At 49.5% G+C, this 22,733-nt stretch overlaps 7 protein-coding genes across 7 annotated transcripts; 3 read left to right on the top strand and 4 right to left on the bottom strand.

Annotated features, from left to right (window-relative positions):
- Positions 1-2: 2 nt before the first annotated feature.
- hir3 (putative transcriptional corepressor of histone genes (Hir3)) lies at positions 3-6,751 on the bottom strand. The gene is made up of 4 exons (XM_040809035.1): positions 2,310-6,751; positions 2,033-2,255; positions 1,822-1,977; positions 3-1,759 (listed from the first exon to the last, which is right to left on the bottom strand). The coding sequence occupies exons 1-4, from the start codon at positions 6,605-6,607 to the stop codon at positions 329-331; spliced, it is 6,108 nt and encodes a 2,035-aa protein (XP_040665708.1). The 5' UTR covers positions 6,608-6,751; the 3' UTR covers positions 3-328.
- A 114-nt stretch (positions 6,752-6,865) lies between these two features.
- Positions 6,866-9,758, top strand: ASPVEDRAFT_70230 (ChAPs family protein). Its single transcript, XM_040816063.1, has 7 exons — positions 6,866-7,035; positions 7,130-7,259; positions 7,343-7,467; positions 7,523-7,803; positions 7,859-8,799; positions 8,854-9,228; positions 9,282-9,758. Exons 1-7 carry the CDS (start codon positions 7,013-7,015, stop codon positions 9,447-9,449), a joined length of 2,043 nt encoding a protein of 680 aa, XP_040665709.1. The 5' UTR covers positions 6,866-7,012; the 3' UTR covers positions 9,450-9,758.
- Positions 9,759-9,885: 127 nt separating this feature from the next.
- On the bottom strand, positions 9,886-10,897 carry ASPVEDRAFT_70231 (uncharacterized protein). The gene is made up of 3 exons (XM_040816064.1): positions 10,714-10,897; positions 10,434-10,537; positions 9,886-10,353 (listed from the first exon to the last, which is right to left on the bottom strand). The coding sequence occupies exons 1-3, from the start codon at positions 10,845-10,847 to the stop codon at positions 10,082-10,084; spliced, it is 510 nt and encodes a 169-aa protein (XP_040665710.1). The 5' UTR covers positions 10,848-10,897; the 3' UTR covers positions 9,886-10,081.
- A 1,119-nt stretch (positions 10,898-12,016) lies between these two features.
- On the bottom strand, positions 12,017-14,854 carry ASPVEDRAFT_164251 (putative C6 transcription factor). The gene is made up of 4 exons (XM_040808627.1): positions 14,250-14,854; positions 14,017-14,149; positions 12,866-13,941; positions 12,017-12,759 (listed from the first exon to the last, which is right to left on the bottom strand). Exons 1-4 carry the CDS (start codon positions 14,359-14,361, stop codon positions 12,119-12,121), a joined length of 1,962 nt encoding a protein of 653 aa, XP_040665711.1. The 5' UTR covers positions 14,362-14,854; the 3' UTR covers positions 12,017-12,118.
- Positions 14,855-15,169: 315 nt separating this feature from the next.
- ASPVEDRAFT_51237 (SDR family oxidoreductase) lies at positions 15,170-16,120 on the top strand (the record flags this gene model as incomplete). Its single annotated transcript, XM_040814439.1, has 1 exon — positions 15,170-16,120. The coding sequence occupies one exon, from the start codon at positions 15,170-15,172 to the stop codon at positions 16,118-16,120; it is 951 nt and encodes a 316-aa protein (XP_040665712.1).
- Positions 16,121-16,515: 395 nt separating this feature from the next.
- On the top strand, positions 16,516-18,416 carry ASPVEDRAFT_126640 (crossover junction endonuclease MUS81; the record flags this gene model as incomplete). The annotated part of the gene is made up of 3 exons (XM_040806380.1): positions 16,516-16,610; positions 16,670-16,839; positions 16,891-18,416. 3 exons carry the CDS (start codon positions 16,516-16,518, stop codon positions 18,414-18,416), a joined length of 1,791 nt encoding a protein of 596 aa, XP_040665713.1.
- Positions 18,417-18,602: 186 nt separating this feature from the next.
- Positions 18,603-22,289, bottom strand: ASPVEDRAFT_26713 (putative copper resistance-associated P-type ATPase; the record flags this gene model as incomplete). The annotated part of the gene is made up of 1 exon (XM_040809939.1): positions 18,603-22,289. The coding sequence occupies one exon, from the start codon at positions 22,287-22,289 to the stop codon at positions 18,603-18,605; it is 3,687 nt and encodes a 1,228-aa protein (XP_040665714.1).
- Between the last annotated feature and the right edge of the window lie 444 nt (positions 22,290-22,733).

The raw sequence follows: 22,733 nt of genomic DNA on the forward strand, positions 1-22,733 counted from the left end.
CTGGCTAGAGCTTTTTGGTATTTTGTTCTGCTGAACAATCAATTGTCTCTTGTTTTCCCCATGTCCCAGGAGTTTATGGTGCATCTTAGGTGGCTGTTTGATTCCCGATATGTTTTTTATTTTAATATGTTACGCTTATACCCATAACACATACATGTCTATTAGAGCCGGTCATTCCTAAATACCCAGCCTTTCCATACCTGAGCGCCTATAACCCTATACGTACTTTGGAAAACATAATAATAGTACAAGACCTTTCCCCATGACCCACGCATATAAAACAGAAGGGGGAAAAACGCCCGCATTCTAATGACAATGACTGTTCCACTTAAAGGGCCGCTGCGGCCCCAGATTCATCAGCGGCCTCGTTCTCCTGCTCCCCATCCGCGCCTTCCTGTTCAGGCGCATCGGTGCCTTCCATAACAGTGTCACCTTCTTCACCTTCGTGTCCCCCAGCTTCTTCCTCGATTTCGACCTCGTCACCCTCGCCCTCGCCTTCACCAGGTTCATCACCATCCTCATTCATGGTTTCCCCTTCCCCTTCACCTTCGCCTTCTCCCTCACCCTCACCCTCGCCCTCACCCTCGCCTTCCCCGAGCTCAAGATCGGGGTCTTGACCAGTCACGCCTTCCTCATCCTTCTCATCTTCATCCAACTCTCCGCCGTCATCATTTGCGGCGTCTCCAGCAACGCTAACCTGAGCAGACATCTCAGATTCCGGATCTGCAGATGCCCTTTCGTGAAGATTAGGGAAAAGCCTTTTAGGATCAGTACCGAGTTTAGAAAGCTTCTCTTCATCAAGTTCGCTTAGCTCGCTTTCGTCATCAGCACTATCATGCAGACTGTTGGGGATGTCGCTTTGCTGGCCTGAACCGCCTTCTTCCGCGGTTGGCTGCCGAACTGTGATCTCAACCATAGATTTGGGACCGGCGGAGGTTGTACCACCGGTTGAATCGGCTTCCGTCTGTGCTGGGGCTCTGGCAGTAGGTGCACGAGGTGGAACTTTGCGGCTGACGATTGTCTCTGCTCGCTTTTGGACGTCTCTTCGGGCTATTCCTTTCGTGCGACCTCGGGGCGCCGGTGCCTCTGAGGCAGGAGCTGAGGTTGGCGGGGTAGAGACGTCGGCTGGCCCGTCAGTCGTCATGAGAATGTGGTCGACTTTCATTTTTTCCTTGTTTTCTTCGTTGACCAGCTCCATGACCTGGGGCATGTTCACCTGATAAAGACGGGAGTATATATCGGCAATTAAGTCTTCGAGCGAAGCGACTTTCATTAGGTTATTATTGAGCTTTTTCAGCTCAATTGCGTCTCGAAGTAGCTCGAGAAGGGATGAGCTTTCAGGAGCGAGTTGCGAGAGCTCCTCTAGACGAGCGGTATTTGCAACGAATTCGTCCCACCCAATTGGCTTAAAGACACCCTCCTCATGACCCTCACTGATATGAGCTGCTCTACGTATGACGCGGGCATAAGTGAGGCACATATCCTCCCATAGTTTAGTATGGTTGATAAAATCGCCTTGCTTTTTCCGTACCCGGCGGAGCAATTGGTCGAGGTTGGCCCGGTCATCAAGTTGATCGAGCAGAGCAACAAAAAAGTACGCATATCGCGTCGTATAGACAAAGTGCCTACCGGGACGTTCATACTCGGGCTTCCAGACCTGGATTGTCATGGTTTTGGTAAATATTTGTTGCGTTAGTTCACCCCTAGCGGCGGTGGCAGCAGTAGCATCTTTGTCGTCATCGTATACAATGTGTGCAGCCTGTCAGGTGTAAGCTTGTGCAAGTAAAATCTATTTATGGGGAAGTCAAATGTCCTGCTTACCCTGACGGCCATGCGGTGGTGCCAATTTGACTTGTCCGCATTCTTGAGGTTCTTAATTACCTCAAGTATGTACTTCTTCCAGGACCCCATTTCCTCACAAGGCTGGACCTTTCGAGCCCAGGGCGTTGCAAGTAGAGTTTTGCATGCTTCCGCAGGCTATGCAATAGAATGAGTAACCCACGTAAGATAAATCTCAAAAGGTATCTCTTACCGTTAGAATCTCTCTCTTCGCAAGCTTATGCACGATCGAGACAAGCTTATAGTGAGGTTCAAAGATCGGTTCTGACCGAGAGTCCTTGCGTTGCGGCAGTGCATCAATAGTATCAAGGTGAGCGTCCAAGACACTATCAAGGCTGATGCGACGCGCCGAGCCCCTCACGGAATCATCACAGGTGAACATTTTCCAAAGGCATTTGCTCAGCATATAATGCGCCCTATTTCGAATATTAGTAGCTCTTCACATAATTGTCGGGGGGCGGGTAACGTACATCCAGTTCCTCGGTTTGTCGACTATTGCACGTCTAAGAAGGTAGCTTGCAAGTCTCCAGGCAGCATAAACCCTCATTTCCTTGAATGGTTGTCCCTGGTACATCTGTTGGCTTTCCTGATTGTTGTAATGCCGAGTGAAGTCGGCAACGCTGAAAGCCCCCATAGAAAGGGGCTCTCTGGAAGACGAGTATAGACGAATTCCGAAATCCGTATAGAGATCCGCTAGAAGTGCTCGGGTCTCTGCATCTGGCTCAGCGGCCTTAGCGGCCGTGGCCACCGCCATTGCGTAGCAATGGATTGCATTGCGTTGCCAAGTAACCAACTCCGTCCGATTATTGTTGATTTTGTCTGCGGACCATGTAATATCTTCCTCGACCTTTGAATCCCATGTTTGGGCAAGCCGGTACCAAGTCTCCCATCTTGAGGTCCCGTGCTCCAAATCCTGTCGGAACCAACTAACAGCCTCATCAAGGTCGGTGGTTGGAACCGGGTTCAGGCGTTTCTGTGAGCGAAATTTGGTCAAGGCCGCGTAGCCTAAAAGGAAATACCAGCCACTTTTCGCGATAACTGCGGTTTGACTCGGTACGGGTATCAATGGCAGGTCTGCCACTCCTTGAATGGCGCGAACGAGTTCGGATGGATTCAGGGGAGATTTCAAGTAGGCATTGAATATGCGGCGATTATATGTCACAGGGGGTGATGCCTTGGTTGATCCGATGGATTGCTGCATCTTTTCAATCGTATTTTTCAGCTCTGACTTGGACAAATCCTTGATGTTTATCTTCTGCGCCTGCTTCATTACAAAGTCGATCATCATGACGGCCGTCGAACGGTCAAGCTTTTCAGAAGTGCACCCATGGTCACTGAGTAGGCTGTCGTTCGAACACAACTTGACCCCGTGGACGTCGTAAATGATTTGGCAGATGTCGGCCTCTGTGTCTTGTTTCACATCCAATGCGAAAAGCTCAGACTTGACCAGCTTGAGAAATTGCTTGTGAGATCGTTTGCAAAGTTTCCGAATGCCGAGAGCGTTGTGCACTGAGCGCAAGTAGTAAATGTGATCCTCCAAAGGCTCGTCAAAAATCTCTTGATTCTGGGCAATGGCTTCTTTGAGCAGGGTGTATAGCAAGATCCAGCAACGGACCCACATTTCGCGCAGCTTATCCTTGAAGCTTTCCAAAGATTTTGCCAACGACCCTCGCAGGTCTGTACCGGAAACCTGTCCAACACGAACAGAATCTTCATAGAGAACGAAACTGTAGAGCAATCTGAGAAGAGAGGCGACGGCTGACATCGAGGACCTCACATGCTCCATATCAAAACATTCATAGGCCTTGTCGGACTCCTGCAAGACTGTTGTAACAGTTTTGTTTAAAATGCCATCAAGCGACTTTAGCCATCGCAGGAGAGCTGCTTGACGATGCCCACTAGGCTCATCGAGATAGCCCGAGCTCCGTAATTCTTTGATAACAGTTTCTATGCTCCTCAAATAGCAGGATACCACCTTTGGAGGATAGTCAATTTTTCTATAAGCGTCCTGGAGTCGTCGCCACAGAAAAAGCCTCAATGTAGCATCGCCACGGTCCAAAAAGGAGCCCATTTCATGCCGTTGTAGGCTTTGTTGGTTATCGGATCCTTCTTCCATGAATTGTACCGACGATGGCTCGACAATTGGTTCAATTGTTTCAATAAGTCCAAGGGTGTCTTCAGAATCTGGATTGAAAATCTTCATGAAAAAGTCCATGGAATTCAGCTTTGAAATCTCCTGGTCGACTGCTTCACACGACAGTTCAAACATAACAGAGTTGTTGGGGAGCGACAGCACTGAGTCTTTGAGAGAGCTGAGATAAAGTTTAAGATCTTGCAGACAGAGTAAAATATGTTCCCGCTGCGCATCTTCTGCCATATTCGAATGGAATGTTGACGCCCAAATATGGCGGAGGGTTATTTTCCCCCGGTTAACTTCCGCGGGTGCGTGATCAATGAAGTGAGTCAATGCAGTGCGTGCTAGCATACACCATCTTGTCAAGCGATCTTGTTGAAGGATCCTCGTTTGTTCGTCCGTATCACTATTTGGCGTACTCATAGGCGCATATGTATCAAGATGAAGTTCGAAAACAGCCTGTATCATCTCTAAGTCTGCGAAGTATCTCGCATAATATTGAAAGACTTCCCCTGGCTGGCACTGAAGGATTTGGCGTTCGAGGAATTTCATTTGCTCCTCCAACCTGCCGTAGATGAACTCGTCCTCGAAAGATAAAAGCTGCAGCACAGTGTCCTTGAGCTCGCCGGACCATTGGTAAGCGATATAGGACGACTCGACCACTGACCAGTCTTGTATCGTATTGCCATGGACAGTTAAATTGCCGTAGTCCGGTCTCAAAATGCATCCTAGCCATTCAAATACAACATCATGAAGTTGTAAGCTGTCATCATTTACAGCTTTAATGAAATCAATCAATTGATCCTCCCCAGTAAAGACTTGCTTCATCTTTAATTTATGGGTTGGTTTCTTTGAGTGTTCGAGGAACACAGCGAGGCCAGATCTGCCCATGCCTTGAATGTCCTGCAGCCCGGCCAAGCTGTCGCTTTGTTGCATTACTTGAGATTTGCCATCGTCCCAGTGAATTATAATATCCCTGAGATCTTGAGAAAGCACATTATCAGAACTAGCAAGGTTGGCTGGGGTGTCGGGGGAGTCTTTTATTTCGCTTGCCGAGGCCACTTGTTTCCTCAACTCCTCCAACGTTCCCAAGTCGTCAACTTCCAACTTTGACAACAACGGGCCGACGGTGCCAAAAACTCCTTCGTCGGCTTGGACGTAGGGGTCTAGGAGGTCTTCATAATATTTGGTTTGATCAAAAACTACCTCGTCCGTATGATTTGAAGTATCCGCGAGCGAATCCCGCAAGCGAGTTCTTCTACTTTTGACCCTCAGGCGTTCTGCTTGATCTTCGGCGATGGCAGAGGCAGAAGAACGTTTTCGGCTTGAGTGCTCGGGAGATTTTGCATCGACCTCTTCGGGTTTGATGTCATCCTGTTGCTCTGTACCCTGTTGATGCTGCGATGATTGTACTTCAAGGGATTCCATCAACTGTTTCTCTGCGCGTTGGTCGACCGATGATTGATCATCACCATGATCCGCAGTCTGCTCTCGCCCCTGGACTCCGTTGGTCGATCGCGCCCCCGTACTTTGCGCATCATCCGCCATCTGCATATCTTGCGACTGATCATCTTCACAATGTGCCTTTGATAGTCGCCTCTGTGCTGTAGTCGAGTTCGCCTTCAACTCCGGGCTATTGGCCGGCAGAGAAAGGACAATCGACGTCCCTGGGCCAAGTTCAGGTGATTTCTTATCGGTACCGAGCAAGCACAAAATGGCTTTCCCAGTAGCGACCCATGTCAAGGCGTCAATTTTGGCTTCATAACGAGATGGGCGGAAAGCAAGCGGATTTCTCGACGGTCTTACATCTTCCAATTTATCTGGCAGTGAAGGCAAATAAGGGTATGGGTCGTTTTGTTGCTTGAGGAATTTGATAAGAGCCTTCTTTGGCTTCTTAATGGGAACAAGTGACTCGGACAAGCGATCTTGTACCGACTGTAACGTTTCCCTGAGACCTTGTTCTGCGAAGGTCTCCTCCAGCCCCAGCTGTTGTGTCCGCACTTCCAAACGATTATCGTCATCGGCCAAGACGCTTTCTAGACAGAATCGTGCAAGTCGGTAGCTCTGTAAAGCGCTGGATAGTCTTGCACTTTGTCTCCAAAGATTGAGGTCTGTATCATCCCGTTCTAATGCCTCCGCGAATTGTGACAGCGCCGTGCTGGTGCTCTCGGCAACTTTGGATGAAAGATCGTGCGCTTCTTCGGGCGGCTTTGGGATTTCCTGCAGAGCAGCACGTAAGGCATCGAGAATGTATTGTCCGTGGTTCTTGTACGACAGGTAGATGGTTTGTTGTAGTGTGCTCGAGATCGAGTCGTTGATGTTGAACTCGCCTAGCGCTACAGCAGTATCCTCGTCTGCTATATCATTTGACGTCCCGCCGAACTGAATCTCTGAATTCTGGAGCGCAACTCTTTTATAGTCGGAAATCGACTCCGGGTATTTGAATATCTCGGAGTTTAGGAGAGCTTCGTATGCGTCCTGGGCTTGGTCATAGAACTGTGATCCTTGGGAATGAAGCTTTAGTGCGTTTTGGTATAGCTTGAGAGCTTCCTCGATCTGGATTTCTTTCGTATCATCAACCTCCTCCTCGATCGCCTCGTCGGGCTCGATATTCAGAGCCACCCATGTCGACATCGTGCGGGAAGTATTCAAGCCGCGGAAGCGAATGCTGACCGTCGCAATAAAGTCGGAGTCGTCGCCAACATCGCAGGGCGAAGGAAACCAGTCCCTATAGGCGGAGAAAGGTTGGTCGTTCAGTCTGGGAAGATGAAGGTCTCGACCAGCGAAGGCCTGTGAACACGCCCGTCACGCGTTTGGCTCCGCGGGATGAGATCTCCCAAAGAGGAAAGGACTGGTGGCCTCACTGCCTCAGGAACATCGAAAGGGAAGAATGACGACGACTACACCCACTGCCCTTCTCTCATTAAAGAACAATCCAATCGCCCTGTCGGATTCAATTTCGACTTCCACGTTGTTTCTTATTTTCAACCTTCTTTCCGTTAAAGTCTGCGCAAGACTTCTTGCGCTTCTAAGTGCGCCATGGTCGCGCCAGCTGTTCCTGAGTATTTGTTTCCCCCTCGCCCTCGTGCTCCTGCGATGCAATTGCATTGCCATCCACCATGAGGATTGGTAACTGATCTCTCGGGTTACTTTTAGGATTTACGAAGAAGACGACCTTACTGCTGCCGTCGATGCGCGTACGGAGTCGCTTCAGAACCTGAGAGAATTGGGTCCCCCAGACTTGGTGTACCTAGTCAAGCAGCCAAAGGCCGGCACGACTCGCCAGGTAAGTCACCACAGTAGTGTCTCCCATATCTTAGTGGTGGGATAACATTGGATCATAACTAATGAGGTTGTGGCTCTATATAGACAGGCGTTTACCACCACGTCACTGGTATCGATGCTTCCTCCTCCGCAAGCTTGGCCGCCTACGTGAACACCTTGGTGTCCTCCCCACTTGACAAGACAAATAAAGTGGTATCTGGAATCTACTGGTCAGACTACTGATATTAGGTCAACCGTGGAACCATCTGAGTTAACTTTATGCAGTTGCTACAATGCATTTTCCCACCTTGACATGCGAGTCGAAGTCAAGATCCCCGGAAGCCTCGAAAGCTACTGCATCGATGAGCGTGGAGATAAGCGTGTTGCGACCGACGCATTATGGCTCGAGACCTTTCTTTGCGGCGTTCTGAGAGCCTATTCGTATGCAGACGATGGCAGTGGGGATGCAATCAGAAAGATTGTTGGAGTTCGTCGGTTCAATCCTGTCACCAATACGGAGATGGAGCATAGATTCCTAGATGCTGCTGAAAAACTATTCTTTTTGGGTAAGCTTTCCTGTCTCAGTGCCGCATCCTGTTCCGGCTGACAAGGACACTCTAGGAAGGCAACTCAGTTCCGACCCGGAAACCCAGGTTCCAAATACTGTCAGCAACCATCTCACGGCCGGCCTTCTCAAGTACATACATACTACAGGGCGATACGCATCTGGTATCAACTTATTCGAAAAGTTGCGCACGAGAGATGTAGAAGTATCTTCTCTGCTCGCCCAGGTCTATAGAATGGCAGATGAGGAAGTTCAAGCGGTGCGACTCATGTACGACGCTCTACAAGATGTTCCAATGGATTATGCGCTTCTCGATTGCCAGTCTGCCTTCTGCGCTAGTAAAGGCGAAGGTGAAATGGCTCTGGACTGCGCAAAGCGTGCCGTGACCGCTGCTCCTAGCGAATTCAGCACCTGGGCTCGACTGGGCGAAGTTTATGTGAGCCTAGAGCAATGGGACTTGGCTCTTTTGACATTAAACTCGTGCCCGATGTTCACATACCAGGATAAAGATACCCCTCGGATGCCTCAGCCGTCCCGCATCATGCTCCCCATCCTTGCTGAGAGTATGTTGGACGAAATTGATGAGGGACAGCCGAAACAGGGAGATCCTCACGACTATGTGCACGCCTCGTTGCGAAGGCTACACGCAGCTACATACCAGGGGACATTCTTAAAAGCGTACAACCTGTTGACCAAAGTCGCCGCTGCAATTGGATGGGATCAGCTCCTTAGGGTCCGCAGCGAAGTTTTTGTTATGGAAGAGGAATATCGCACCGAGCGCCATCACTCCACGTCAAAGAATTCCATCCACACAAACGATGATGCAAGCCCCGACGAGACAAATGGTAGTAGCGAACAAGAAAACGGAGATGGTGGTCCAGTAGACACCGTCACAGAAATAACTGCTAATGGGGATGACCACCAACAAGCCGAGCATTCGATTGAGAGGCCTGAACAGACAGTGGCATCAGAGGTTGTCAAATCCGGCAAAGAAGATGTGAGTATCAAACCTTTTCATTACATACACGGCTTGAATGCTAATTCACTCTAGCCCGACCCGTCACACTCATCGTACACGCAATTCAAGAATAAACGCCTATGTGAAAGATGGCTGGACAATCTTTTTATGGTTCTTTACGAGGATCTCCGCATATATACCATATGGCGCACGGAAGTTGCACAGTTCCGCCAACAAGCAATGGAATACAAGAAATCTGCCACCGAATGGGAGATCCTCGGCGAGCTGGCGGAACGACTACACCACTTCGATGAGGCCATTGAAGCATACCAAGCCTGCCTATCAATTCGATTCTCGCCGAAAGCCATGCGCGGAATACTCAATCTCCACGAGCAACGAAATGACACAAGGGGAATGCTTAGTGCTTTGATCCGTCTTATTGCCTGGCAATATCGATGGTATTCTGAGGTTTGTCTTCCCATCACCAAAAAATTAGACGAAACATTTTTAACATTGTTTAGTTCTCCCCGCAACTACTATTTATGATCCGCAAATTAATTGAGGACGAGGGTGCTGTCAAGGTCCGCAGCATCGTACAAGCTACGAACCTGCCCCAGACTGTTCTTGACCTCACTCACCAGTACTGTCAACTGTGCGCAACATTCCGCAGCAGCGGTAGCGATGGCTAAGGCGGGTAACATCTCGTAACGTCGATTATACGAAGAAGTGGGCCAAAAGGTCAACCAACCCCCTGTGAAACACTGTAGTAAAACTTGTATGAGCCTTCTTACTACATATCTTATAATACACTGTACTTAGATGACTTCACTGGGAGGCCCGGTCTATTGTACGCGGACGATTCTTCATTTCTCCCTGTCAGATTCTGTTTTTAATCTATACCTAATGCTCGCTTTTCCTTTGTCTCATGGCTCACTGTCTTGAATCATGTGTATGTATACTTTATAGAATATAAGTGTCGTTTTCCCAATCCTGCATGTCATCGATCTTCTTTGCTGTTCCGGATTCGCGGAAAGCATGTTTTCCAGCTACTTCTAGCGACGGTTATTTCGTAGGTTCGACCAATAAAAAATAACGGGACTTAGTAGGAAGCAAAGTGAGCGTAGTGTAGGTCGTTAAGTAGATGTCATTCTCAGGACAACTGAGCAACTACCTAGTTAGCCTAGTTAAATCCATCTCATCAACGTAGATATCAACGTAAAGAGCCACCCTAAATCCCCAAATACACAGATAAATAGATGTAAATCCCTTTCAAAGAAGCACGCCGCCATGACCAGACTTTTGATTTCTTTATCGAATTCAATCAAGCCTTCGCCTCCGCAGTCGCCGTGGGCTCCTCCGTGGGAGCATCATCCTTAGCCTTGGCAGCGGGGACACTGGTCTTCGCCGTCTCGTCGGCCTCCTCGTTGTCTTCGCCTTCAGCCTCAGCTTCGGCGTCTTCATCTTCTTCCTCATCGAGGCCGTTCTCGTCGGCTTTGCCATTCGCCTCGCCTTCTACCTCCTCTTCTTCACCTTCAGCCTCGTCCTCGGCTTTCGGTGCGGGAGCGGTCTTTCGCTTCTTGGTGGCGGGAGGGGCTATTGGTAATGAGAAGATAATTAGAATTGGGTTTAATTAAACGATTGGATTTGCTGGTGGGAGGATCCATTGTGCTCACCTTCCTGTTGTTCTTCTTCCTCCTCTAGCTCTTCTTCGGAAGCGTCTTCTTCTTCCTCGCTCCCTTCTTCACCTCCGCTTTCGCCTACATCGGTGCTTTGGTATCTAGTTGCGTGGGACTTGTTAGTTATTGGTTTCGAGTTTGGTTGTCGGGGAAAAGGTTTGGAGGATAGTGGCGCGTTCCCGCGCGAATAGAGTTGATGACGCAACGAGATAACGTAGGTTAAAGAGCAGATGAGTTATGAAGATGAGGATGACAAGAGCGATCGAATGCTGCTTACTGGGGGGATTGCGCGCAGCAAAGGCGCAAATCGCGCAAAGAGGGAGAGGGAGAGGGAGAGGGAGAGAGAAGTATACGCGGCACAGAAATAGTAAATATAGATGATGACTTACTCTTCCTCTTCCTCACTCTCATCGCTAGGGAGAGCTTGGAGCTCCTCCTCCTCTTCGAGCTCTTGCTTTCTCTTACGGGTGGACATGTTGGATAATAATTTGAGGTTTAGAATTGGTAGACAAGTATGAGAGAAAATGGATGGGGGTGAGGGAGAATCGGATCAATGGGCTGGATTGCCAATGATCCTGTATTAGGAGAAAGGATGAGAAGGAGGTGGGAAAGAAAGAGGGAGAAGAGTAAGGGAAAAGAGGACGTGAGGGGAGGAGGAAGGCGAGATTAAATGGGAATCGCAGACCAGGGCAGGGAAGGGAAGGGGAATCTACTACGAGCACGACCAGCCAGCCTTCTCGCAACCGGGGCGAGGGAAGGGGCCAGAGACGGAATGGGTGAGCATGAGCATCATGGACCGGATTACTTCAGCTGCGGAGGTCGCAAAGTCAGCTCAGCATTGACCCAGAGACCGGATCGCGCAGCAGGAGAGTCGGAGTCTGGGACAAGAGCCGCTCCAACTGGTGGTTGGAGGCGGAGGTGGGAGCTCTGGGGGAGCTTGGAATTGGGAACGCATGCACAACCGAGGGCGCCGCGTCTCGTCCGGGGCACTCCATCCGCACTGTCTGTCGCACGCCGAAGAGTCGCAGCCTGCAGTCCTGTCCGCTCAGTCCGAGGTGATCATGGCCCTGGAAAGGGGGAGGGGTTGCGTGGACGACCTTGAGGGATTCTTGCGTTTCTGTGGCGGAGTTCGGACAAGCCTTAGTTTTGACAGGCCTTCGTGCTCCTTTGTGCGAGGATGGATCATGCTCTGGAGCCTGTTAGTTCGAGCCTATTGCGTTCTTATCGAGAGAAATGACAAGGTTGCTGAGCGGTGGCTCTGCTGAGTGCTTGTCGCATAAAGAGAATCAAAGTTGATCTGTCAAATTCACGATGTTTGAGGGGATGAAGGTGTATGGTAAGACTGTTACGATCCTCTGCGGGAATGCGTCGACTTACAGCCAATTAAACCGCTTTGTTTTGACCATTAGACAGCTTGGTGATACTAGATTACAATACGGTACGAGATAATGCTGAGGAGTGGGCCGTGCACCGAAAGCATCAGATGCGTGGCACTGCCCGAGCAGCTGTATCCAAAAATCGTGATGTCAATAATGCTACCTAGCTTGCCAGGAATCACGTACTCTACTGGCAAGCCCTAGCTGACCTCGTAGCACCCTTCGGTAGCATAAGTAACTAATTATTGTAACAATATATTATCCTATATCGCAAACTGCTATCTCAGAAGTCCAGTGTTCTTCATGTCACTGCGCAAGATATTCAAAGTTGGCCATGCTAGGATCAAGTAAATTCTCATCCAACCCAAACCCGTATGTCCCTACCATGTCGTATATCAGATCTGGAGGCGGGAAGCCTTGAGCCATTGCATTCGCACCACCAGGAACGCCGCTCCCTGGCCGTTCGCCCACGGCCCCTGCAACCCCTCCATTAGCTATATCCCAGGCATCAAAACGCTCCAACATCTTGCTCAAACCGCGAGCGATATGCCTAGTCAAGTGTCTCTCGCCTGCGGAGACACAGTTCAATAGATCAATTACCCGCTCCACCAGACTCCGCACTTGACCACTGTCCAGGCTTAAATATGCCGAGTTCCAGTTAACTGCCACCTTCAGAAGGAAGACAGCAGAAAAGGTAACCATAGTGTGTGTAAAAATAGGAACTCCAACAATTGCATCCCGAATATCTTGTTCCTCTAGAACCATGTTTAGACAGGCCATGGCAGATGAAATCGCAATATTGGCTGATTCCTTGCGGTCCATGGAAAAAACTGGGGTATTGGTTGGAGATAGGGCACGTAGGGAGAGGGAATTGAGCTGAAACTTGGCAAAGTGGTAGTGCAGAACTACTCCTTTCGAAGGATACGTTCGAACATAGGGACTATCGGCTATAGAAGAGCGGTTAGTTACTCCTTTTCTTTTCTTCTTCTTTTTTTGTTTTTTTTTTTTTGAAACAGGAAAAAAAGGAAAAGAGTGGGTTAGATTCCGGCTTACCAGATCGTGGTTGCCATAGAAGTCGCCACTGATCTATAGCAACATTGTAGACACGTAACTGGCCAAAGTCCTCCTCTGTCAAAGCTTGCTCCGTATCGCTTCCGAAGGTTCGATATGCCTCCGTCAAAATCATAAATAAAGCTACCTGCGCCAACAGTCGGATATCTCCAGGAACAACCATTGGTGACTGGAGGAAATTTTCGTAGTTCTTGATTGCCAAATCCTCGTGAATCACAGGTGGTCGACCGTAAGCTATACTGAAATGGTGATCACATACATAAAGTAAATACCATAATTGGGCTCTCTCGTATTGATCAGTGTGTCCGCGCATCATCTTTTGGTAGCTTTGGTGGAGGCCTAGCTCTGTGGCTATACGCACAGCATGGCCGGACAACTTCCAACTCAACTCAGACAACCAAAATGCCCCCACGCACAGCGCTCGAACATCGTCCAAAGTATGAGCTCGTGTCAATGACATGCTTGATACCAGCGCCACATACTCGCTATAACATCGGTTCAATGTCTCGGTTCGGTTGGGGATATGCAGCGCTGCCACGGTGAGAACCGCTGCCGCCAGTAGCGTCGAAGCCCGTCGCACTGAGGTGAGGTCGCGGTGTACGAGAATTATTCCACCCCATAGTAGTTGGTTCATTGTCCGGCTGAAATATGCGAAGAGCTCCTCAGCCTCCTGTAAAGATATAATGCCTCGAGAAATGAAGTCTTCTTCGAGGAGCGTCAACTTGGGTTGCTCAATATGATTGTGGCGCAGGTCGCGTAGCTTCGTCACCTCATAGAGACTCCGCATGGGGGCTGGCACCAGTTCTCGGTCCTGTAAATCCGGCTCCTGTGAGGGCTCTCGTGTCACCACAAGCCCCGGTCCATCGGGTTTCACATCCGGTGGTGAATCGTTTATCAAAGGGCGATTTGCGACATAATATGCAGGCGCAGCTGGAGACGGGCCACTGGGGATGTCACTAACTCCGTAGGTTGAGAGCTCTGGGAGCCCTCCTTGGCGAAGAAGATGCGACACGGCCTCTTGAAGTTGTTGAATCGTGGCTGATGCTTGCGATTTCCATCTGTGGTGTCGAACATCAGCAACAGGTCCATCACCAACCGACTACCGAGCCTCCAAGAAAGTCAAGGTTACTTACATCCCATCGTCATCAACAAACTTCTGCGAGAAGTCATTCACAACACACTTGATTCCGCTGCGAAGACATTTCGTGCAGCTTGCGTCGCCCGCTCTGAATTCGCACCGTATTTTGTGGCGTTTACACTCTGCACCTGTATCGCTTAATAATTTAGAAGCTGTCCGACTAGACAATATATTCTCCCCCTCTCTCAGAGCTAGTGAGCTCTATCTTGCCAAGTAGGGGACACTCACAGGCGCGGGCTTTGGATATTTTCGGCGGAGCGGGCCGGCCATCAGGCACAACTGAGTGACGACGGTCCTGGGGGCGGCCTTCGAGGCCAGCATCGAGGGAAGAGCGCTTCATGACTACAAAGATTGGGGAAGTCGGGGATTCTCCGGTACCATGCAGCGAGCACGAGCTCGCGGTTTGCGACAACCAAGATCGGCGACAACCAAGACGGTCGGTAATCCCCCGCGACTCGCTTATAATCCGGATCGGATATCAAGCAAGGTTCTCGGTGGCGGATAAGAAGCGTTCATGGACGCCAGGAGAGAGAGCAGGTGGAGGGAATCAGGAAAATTGGGCCAAGAATGTGGGAGCGACGAGAAACTGGGGGAGGAGAGGCAACCCCGCTAAGGTTGGCGGCACGACGCTCTTGACCACTTTAGTTTCATTCTTCTGCGCCTGTGTTGACAATTGCATGTTGCCGCCTCAGCAGCTTCGCGCCGCAGGAAAGGACATTTGAACAGTCGTCGTTGATTTAAAAACAATGGAATGCCGCATTCGAGAACGAAGCAAAGTACGTAGCTATGCCCAGTCGAAGGCTCTTTTGCCAGTGGTGGTGACTCCCGCCAGAAGTTAAACTGTCCTCCTCGCACTCCAAATTCAAGTCTCCCATCAGACGCGGTCTTTTTTCGCCGAAAATCTCATGCTGCATATCAGCTTTGCTTCTCCAATAATGATCAACTGGAGCAAATCCGGCACAAGTCCGGTCGCGGAGAACATCGGACTTGATGCGAATGTGGAGGGTCTGGAGGCAAACCGATCCCCACTATATTGATGGTGAACTGTGGGTTGTGACTTGCGAGCATTTTATCAAGGCCAATTCTCCCACAATGGGGCCAAGGTTACAAGAGAGTTGTGTATTATCGCCTGGGCGTGTACGTTCAAAATGCACATTCTCATTACAGGCGCTGCTGGCTTCATCGGCCAATTGCTTGCGAAAGAGCTTCTCAACGACCCTTCATATACTCTCATCCTGACCGACATCAACGAACCACCTGTCCCGGCCGAGGTCAAATATCCCCAAAATGCACGCACGATAACGGCGGACCTTCTCCAGGGAGCTGATGCAGTGGTGGAAAAATCTTTGGATGCTGTCTACGCGTTTCACGGCATCATGTCATCTGGGTCCGAAGCCAACTTCGATCTGGGCATGACCGTCAATGTCGATGCCACTCGCAATCTACTCGAAGCCCTTCGTGCAACTTGCCCTGGTGTCAAGGTGATATATTCTTCCAGCCAGGCCGTGTACGGTTTGCCACTTCCGGAAGTAGTGGATGATACAATAATCCCCACGCCTCAATCATCGTATGGTGCGGAAAAGGTCATTTGCGAAACACTTATCAATGAATACACGCGACGCGGCTTCATCACAGGTTTTACTCTCCGATTTCCTACTATCTCGGTTCGACCTGGCCGTCCCACCGCTGCCGCTTCCTCATTTCTCTCTGGGATGATCCGCGAGCCGCTCAACGGTGAGGAGTGCGTCATTCCTGTTGAAGATCGATCTTTCAAATCGTGGCTCTGTTCGCCTAAAACTCTCGTCCATAACCTCATACTCACTCTTTCATTACCCGCCAATTCTGTGCCGTCCCATATCCGCCAGATCAATGTTCCAGGGATCTGCGTCACTGTGCAAGAGATGATGGATGCATTGGCCAAGGTCGGAGGAGAAGGAAAACTGGCTCTGCTAAAGGAAAAGGAGGACCCTACACTCCGACCAATTCTAAACTCATGGCCAACACGCTTTGATAATTCCCAGGCAATCTCTTTGGGAATGAAGCGCGACACCTCGTTTGAGGAAGCAGTCAGGGATTACCATCTTTCAGTTACTCAATGATATCTCGGTTTCATAAATATATTATAGATCAAAGTCTACTTGATTCAGTCGATTATGTGATTCTGCATTTGTATATTGCATAGCATCATGGAATTGTCTTGTTAGAAAACAAAAGTTACGAATTGTATACTCAGTGAAGGGCGTTCATGCCTGATATTTAAGGCAATAATTATGGTATTATAAGCCACGTGACTTCGTGAATCATCAACTGGGGAATACGCGTCGGTCGCGACTCCCATGAAGCATCCAATCCCAATTCATGGGTGCACAGAGGCAGCCCAGAGCAAAGACTATGACATTCGCATTCTAAAGCCACCAATGTCGTCGTGGAAAACTGGAATGTATTGCGATGTTCCTGATAGTCTCGACCTTGTTTTGCGGAACCTAGCGACATTATGAACGACTCCGATTGCGCAAACCCCCTGCTCCTGGGATGGATCAAAGAAATAATGGACCAGGCCCGGGAGCGTAATAGTAAGGGATTCACGGTGTGCGTTTACCTTACGAAGCATGTCTTAATATAAAACAAACCAGCTAACATCCATCGAGGTACAAAAAGGCATACGAGTCGATCAAGGCTTGCCCCTTGGTCTTCCAGCACCCTTCCGAAGCTCAACAGCTCAATGGTATTGGCCCTAAGCTGTGTGATCGTCTCACAGATAAACTGAGGGATTATTGTAATGCGAACGGCCTACCCATGCCTGAGGACCCACGTACTGGTGAGTCTTATCAAGACTTTTCTCTACGTTCTAGATTAACAATGTAAATAGTGGCAAAAAGCAAAAGAAAATCGTCTGACGGCACCACCGAAAGTCAACCAGCGAAGAGGACACGGAAGCCGAAGACCTATGCGCCCGCTTTACGATCTGGTCCTTATGCTTTACTCCTTACTCTCGGTAGTCTCGATGAGAATTCGAATCAGAGCATGACCAAGGCACAGTTGATTGAAGAAGCTCAGCCGCTTTGTGATAGCTCTTTCAGTGTGCCTTCAGATCCGTCGAAACATTTTACCGCTTGGAACTCCATGAAAACTTTACTCCAGAAGGAGCTCGTTTACACTCAAGGACATCCGTTGAAGAAGTATTCTCTAACTGAGGAGGGATGGGAGGTTGCCAAAGCCATGAAGAAGACAGCCAAGAAGTCAAACCAAAACACACTGCAATATGGTGTGAATCCAACCGCAAATAACGATAGTGACTCCCAAAGAGAGAATCTTGCAAGTCGCAGAGATTTCGAGAACCTGGTTGGCCGAGAGCCCCAAAGCACAACGCGACATATCACAGGTGGAGATATCACAGATGACTCAACGGCCACACCAATTGCCATCCCGCCAGGCAGTTTCACTGTCGAGTTAATCCTTGACACTCGAGAGGTCCGGACATCCAAAGACAGGGACTACATCTCCAATGAGCTCATCAAGAAGGGCATTTACCCCGAAGTCCGCGCACTCGAAGTTGGCGACACAATGTGGGTAGCAAAGTTTCACGACCCGACATTTCTCTCGAAGTACGGCGAGGAAGGCAATGAGATAATGCTTGATTGGATAGTCGAGCGTAAACGCCTAGACGATCTAATTGCCTCTATCAAAGACGGCAGATTTCATGAACAAAAATTCCGCCTCCGCCGATCTGGTGTCAAAAACGTCATCTATCTCATTGAGGAGTTCACTGTCATTCATGAGGGTAATGCCGCAACGGCAACGAAATACAACGATATGGTAGCCTCGGCTGTTGCTCAAACACAAGTTGTGAATGGCTACTTTGTCAAACGAACAAAGAACCTCGACGACACTATCCGCTACCTCGCTCGCATGACATTCCTTCTCCGCAATATGTACAACGCCAACTCTCCATCACCATCCTCCCCCCCATCTCAGGCCCAACACCAGTCCTCAGCAACTCCACCCCACATGCTCTCCCTCCTTCCAACTCGTCATTTCTCCCTATCAAACTCCTACACTGAGACTCTCGCTGACCTTCGCACCCAAAACCCCAACGTAACATATGGCTTGACGTTTCCCACATTCTGTGCCATTGCATCAAAGTCTGAAGCCCTTACACTCCGCGACATATTCCTCAAGATGCTCATGTGTACCAAAGGTGTCAGCGGTGACAAGGCACTAGAGATTCAGCGCCAATGGCCGACTCCTCAGGCTTTTGTCCGGGCATTCGAGGAGCTTGATCCAAAAGATAGAGAGACGATGGTTTCCGATCGCATGTCACATTTGATGGTGGGGAGAAAGAAGATTGCGAAGATCTTGAGTAAAAAGATTGCAGAAGTTTGGGGTGGGGTGTGATAACCTTGATAGGCCCTAATGTGATGACGTCTTCAAAGTAAATGATCATCAATCCTAATATAAATTCGTATAACGGCGTTAACCAATTAAGTATTTGGGTATAAAATAAATAACAGATGTCATCGCCATAAATCCATATATCATAAAACACCTGAATGCATCAGAAACTGATTGGCTCAATAGCACTTAATTCCCACGCCCCAACTTAGCTTTGAACCATTTCAAAGTTTTAACAAAGGATTTCTTCTCAACCGCCAAAGCCAAGCTACTGCAGACCACCGAAATACTACTCAGAGCCATCGCGAGCGCCGCCCAAACAGGGCTGAGTCGCCAGTGCGAGTCAACGATAACCATATCGTCTCCGACCATCTTCATCTTGTGTCCACTGACGATAGGATAGAAGACTCCAGCTGCAACAGGCACAAGGCAGAGGTTATAGACAACCGCCCATCCAAAGTTCATTTTAATGCGATTGATAACACGACGGCTGAGCAGTGCGAGCTGGAGAATCGTGTCGAGCTCCGAGTTTAGGAGGATGAAACTTGCTGAGTTAATGGCTACATCGGACCCCGACGCCATGGCAATGCTCACATCCGCCGCGGTGAGCGCGGGGGAGTCGTTTACTCCGTCTCCAACGAAGGCGACAATTGGTCGGGATTGGGAAGCCATGTCTTTTTGCTTGTAGGGGCTTGTGAGGCTTTCTTCTAGTGCAGCGTGTTGTCCAGTTTGTACTTGACGGATGAAATCGGCTTTACCAGCTGGTAGAGTGTTAGCAAGCACGTTGGTTCGAGGGATTCCTATCATGTCGGCAACGGCATGGGCGGTGGTCTCGTTATCGCCCGTGCACATGAAAACGTTTATCTTGCGTTGTTTTAAATTCGAAACAACATGTTCTGCATCCGGTCGAATTGTATCTGAGATTGCGAAGACGATCGCAGGGACGTAGTGGGTTTCCGTTGGAGATTGGGAATCAGTATCGGCGGTGTTTATCTCTCGCAGCGATAAAATGGCGGTTGACCTGCCAGTTGCCTGGTACTTAGAAAGGATGTTAAAGAGGTAGTAGTGCTCCTGATCGGGGAGGGAAAGGCTCTGGTATAGACGCTGGTTGCCGATGGAAGCCTCGAATCGGCGGGTTGTCTCCGTTTTGTCACTCGAATCTGAAACCGACACGGTAAATCTGCCCTGCATTCCCTGCCCCAACTTTTCTTCTATTTCGGCACTGGTAATCGATACTGCGGGCTGCGTTTCACAGAAATCGGCTATAGCCCGGGCAATGGGGTGGTTGCTGCTTTCTTCAAGTTTTCGTGCAACGGCCCAGGCAACCTGCAGCTGACTGGGGTCGGTGATTAATGCTTCATGATCAGACACTTGAAGACTCCCTCCTTCAGTTAGAGTGCCAGTCTTGTCGAAGACAATTGCGTTAAGGCGACTGGCCTCTTGGAATGCTTCACCTCCACCTTTGACCAGGATACCATATCGTGCAGCGAGACCTCCTCCAACAAAAAGCGCAGTTGGAGCAGCAAGTGCGAGACCACAGGGACATGCGACAACAAATACAGCAATGGCAAATTCAAGACTCCAAAACGGCCAACCACCACGGTTCACGTCAAGGTAGCCCGCCGGCAATGTTCCAGAGACACCGAGGGAAACCCAAATCACGAACGTCAGGACAGCAATGAGCGTAATGACAGGTACGAAGTGAGAAACGAGCATATCCGCTACACGTTCAAGCGGCGCGCGTTTACTATGACCTTCGCGCACCACGGCAATAATTTGATCGAGCATCGATGATCCACCAATGGCGGTGATCTCGAACTCAACCGGTTGTCCGATGTTCACAGAACCAGTATGAACTTGATCTCCAGCAGATTTTTTCACTGGCTTTGATTCTCCCGTCAGTGAACTCTCATCGAATTGATATGATCCCGTTCCTGTAATCCTACCATCCGCCGGGGGTGAGGCACCATGCGGAACTCGGACCACGTCGCCGACGTCCAGCAAGTCGATATTGACTCGCTGGACCTGATCCGAGTCGGACGGGTGAGAGGTATTCATCACGAGCAAAGCCTCGGAAGGGCGCAATTTCCCAAGGGATGCAACTGCATCACCAGCCCGGCCCTTACTATATGCCTCCATATATCGACCGGCAAGGATGAACAAGGTCAAAAAGACCACAGTGTCGAAATAGTTCGAGCTATGCATATCAGGCTTGACTTCAGTCACGGCATCCATAATTAGGATAGCCAACGAGGAAACATAGGCTACCAATGTTCCCGCAGAGATTAAGAGATTCATGCTGCCGAACCGATAGAATCTTCGAAAGAAGGGCACGCGGCTTCCAGGACGCCACAAAGAAATTATCTCCTTGGCTGCACGCACGTGGAAGACGTCTGTTCCGTAGAACATGACTGGTGTTGTCATTATGAAGAGGGCCCATTCCATGCGAGATACGCTCCCCGACCACATTGGCTGCTCTAAATATCGTCGGACATGGTTTTCAGCTGAAACCAGGCTCATGAAGACGATGCCTATTATGAATTCGGGAATAGCCACTGCCAAAACAAATAAAAAGCGAGATAGTAAACGACTTTTTTCGCGGCGCTGCATTTCTCGAGATCTATCCTCGACACTTGGCGGGCGATAAACTGTGGCTTTAAATTCATTGTGGGCATCCTCAATCTTCTGGCGTATAGACCTCACTGTGAGTAAGGGGGAGTGGGGGGTGTAAGTTATCTTCAGAATCGGATTTTTAACGGATAGAGTGTCATCAAATTCAATACCGGACATCTCCTTCATCGAATTGTAGACCTTGTCAGGGCAGTGATGGCAGAACATGCCCTCAATACGGAAAGATACCGTCCTTCTTTCCGCCGCAGTCTCACAGTCAGCGGCTTTTGGAAGGATGCTGACCAGTGAGGCATCGTACCCCAAGTCTTCGATTTTTTCGATGATCAAAGGTGCATGATCCTGATTATCTAGTTCGACTTTAGCACTATGAGACATCAGGTTCACCACGGCATCAACCACGAATGGCAGCTCATTTAAGCCTTGAGTGATAGCCCCGGAGCAAGAGCCACATGTCATACCACCAACCGAAATTTCTGCAATGTAGCTTTGGTTCTGCTTCTGCGGCGTCTCGGCGTCAATAGGATTGACCTCGTCCAGCGAGGCTTCAAATCCGATGTCTTCAATGTGCTCGACTATCTCGTCAACCTTCGACCGGGGCCCCTGGTAGACCACAGTTGCACTGTTCGAAAGAAGAGTGACGGTTATCTCATTGACGAAGTCAAGTTGGCGGATTTCGTTTGTGATGGAATTAGAGCATGAGGCACAACTCATCCCCTCGATGCTTATGCGGGCGTGGAACTTCCCTACCTGCTCTGCCGAATGTTCTAGACTCAGTACCGATTCACCCCCAGTTTCTAAATCTTGAGGCCTTAGGAGAGGGTGAGATTTCTCATCCTGGCGCGCAAGGGACTGTTCCAGTTCTTCTTTCTTGCAGGCATCGCAGTTGGCGAGATGTTCTCCCTTGTCTTTCCAGTTTGTGAACGAAGGGCTGGGAATGAAAATGTTCGAATTGCGAGACAACCGTGATTCTATATCAAGGTCGGAGAGAACGACGCCTGCTGGATCTCTAGTCGTAACATGGTGTACTTCAAATGCGGCATGAGCTAAGATCCGAGCTATGGAGGAGGGGCTTGTTTCCGGAGTATGGACAACAAACACCTCGTGGGTGAAAATAGAGACATCGATATCGAGTATGCCAGTGGTACCCGACAAGACCTGGTTGATATAGGCGACGCAGGAGGAGCAGTGCACATTACTAACGAAGAATGCACTGCGGTTCTCTGATCTCTCAATAGTTTGCGCCATCGTGGGTGGCGACTTGCGTTGAGGACGTGCTCAGACCGGGAACACTGAAGAGCTGAGGTATAGGGAGTGGCGCCAACGCAACTGTAAGGTAATGGAGGGAAGCGTGTGTTATTCGCGATTTCTTTCCTTCCGTTTCAAGCGCTTCCAGCCTTGTCGGCAGCAAACAGCAAGGGGTATTGAAGAAAAAACACAGGGAACAGCGATCTGGAACTGGGGTGGAAACGTCTTTTAAATACCAATCTAGATTACTGCCAATTTTACTACGTATACTCAATGGATAATGCGCGAATGGACTGGAATGCGGGTTTTGTGCGGGTGATCCGGAAACAATGGTGGGTGAGGCTAAAACGCGCACAATTCGCGCAGACCCAGCAGACCACAGAGAGTCGAACCGCCACCAGACACGAAAAGCCAAAGTATACGGGTACTTCACAAAGGCATGCT

The sequence above is a fragment of the Aspergillus versicolor genome, assembly GCF_001890125.1.
Source record: "Aspergillus versicolor CBS 583.65 unplaced genomic scaffold ASPVEscaffold_3, whole genome shotgun sequence".
Lineage (NCBI taxonomy): Eukaryota > Fungi > Ascomycota > Eurotiomycetes > Eurotiales > Aspergillaceae > Aspergillus > Aspergillus versicolor.

Coding starts and splice junctions, on each gene's coding strand:
- hir3 (XM_040809035.1), bottom strand. CDS start 6,607: ATGTCGACATGGGTGGCTCTGAATATCGAGCCCGACGAGGCGATCGAG. Junction 2,256..2,309: donor GACAAACCGAGGAACTGGAT/GTACGTTACCCG, acceptor TATTCGAAATAG/GGCGCATTATATGCTGAGCA. Junction 1,978..2,032: donor CGAAGAGAGAGATTCTAACG/GTAAGAGATACC, acceptor TCTATTGCATAG/CCTGCGGAAGCATGCAAAAC.
- ASPVEDRAFT_70230 (XM_040816063.1), top strand. CDS start 7,013: ATGGTCGCGCCAGCTGTTCCTGA. Junction 7,468..7,522: donor GTGGTATCTGGAATCTACTG/GTCAGACTACTG, acceptor AACTTTATGCAG/TTGCTACAATGCATTTTCCC. Junction 9,229..9,281: donor AATATCGATGGTATTCTGAG/GTTTGTCTTCCC, acceptor AACATTGTTTAG/TTCTCCCCGCAACTACTATT.
- ASPVEDRAFT_70231 (XM_040816064.1), bottom strand. CDS start 10,847: ATGAGAGTGAGGAAGAGGAAGAGTAAGTCATCATCTATATTTACTATT. Junction 10,538..10,713: donor TGCTGCGCGCAATCCCCCCA/GTAAGCAGCATT, acceptor CCACGCAACTAG/ATACCAAAGCACCGATGTAG. Junction 10,354..10,433: donor GGAAGAAGAACAACAGGAAG/GTGAGCACAATG, acceptor CATTACCAATAG/CCCCTCCCGCCACCAAGAAG.
- ASPVEDRAFT_164251 (XM_040808627.1), bottom strand. CDS start 14,361: ATGAAGCGCTCTTCCCTCGATGCTGGCCTCGAAGGCCGCCCCCAGGAC. Junction 14,150..14,249: donor AATATCCAAAGCCCGCGCCT/GTGAGTGTCCCC, acceptor TAAGCGATACAG/GTGCAGAGTGTAAACGCCAC. Junction 13,942..14,016: donor TTTGTTGATGACGATGGGAT/GTAAGTAACCTT, acceptor TCGACACCACAG/ATGGAAATCGCAAGCATCAG.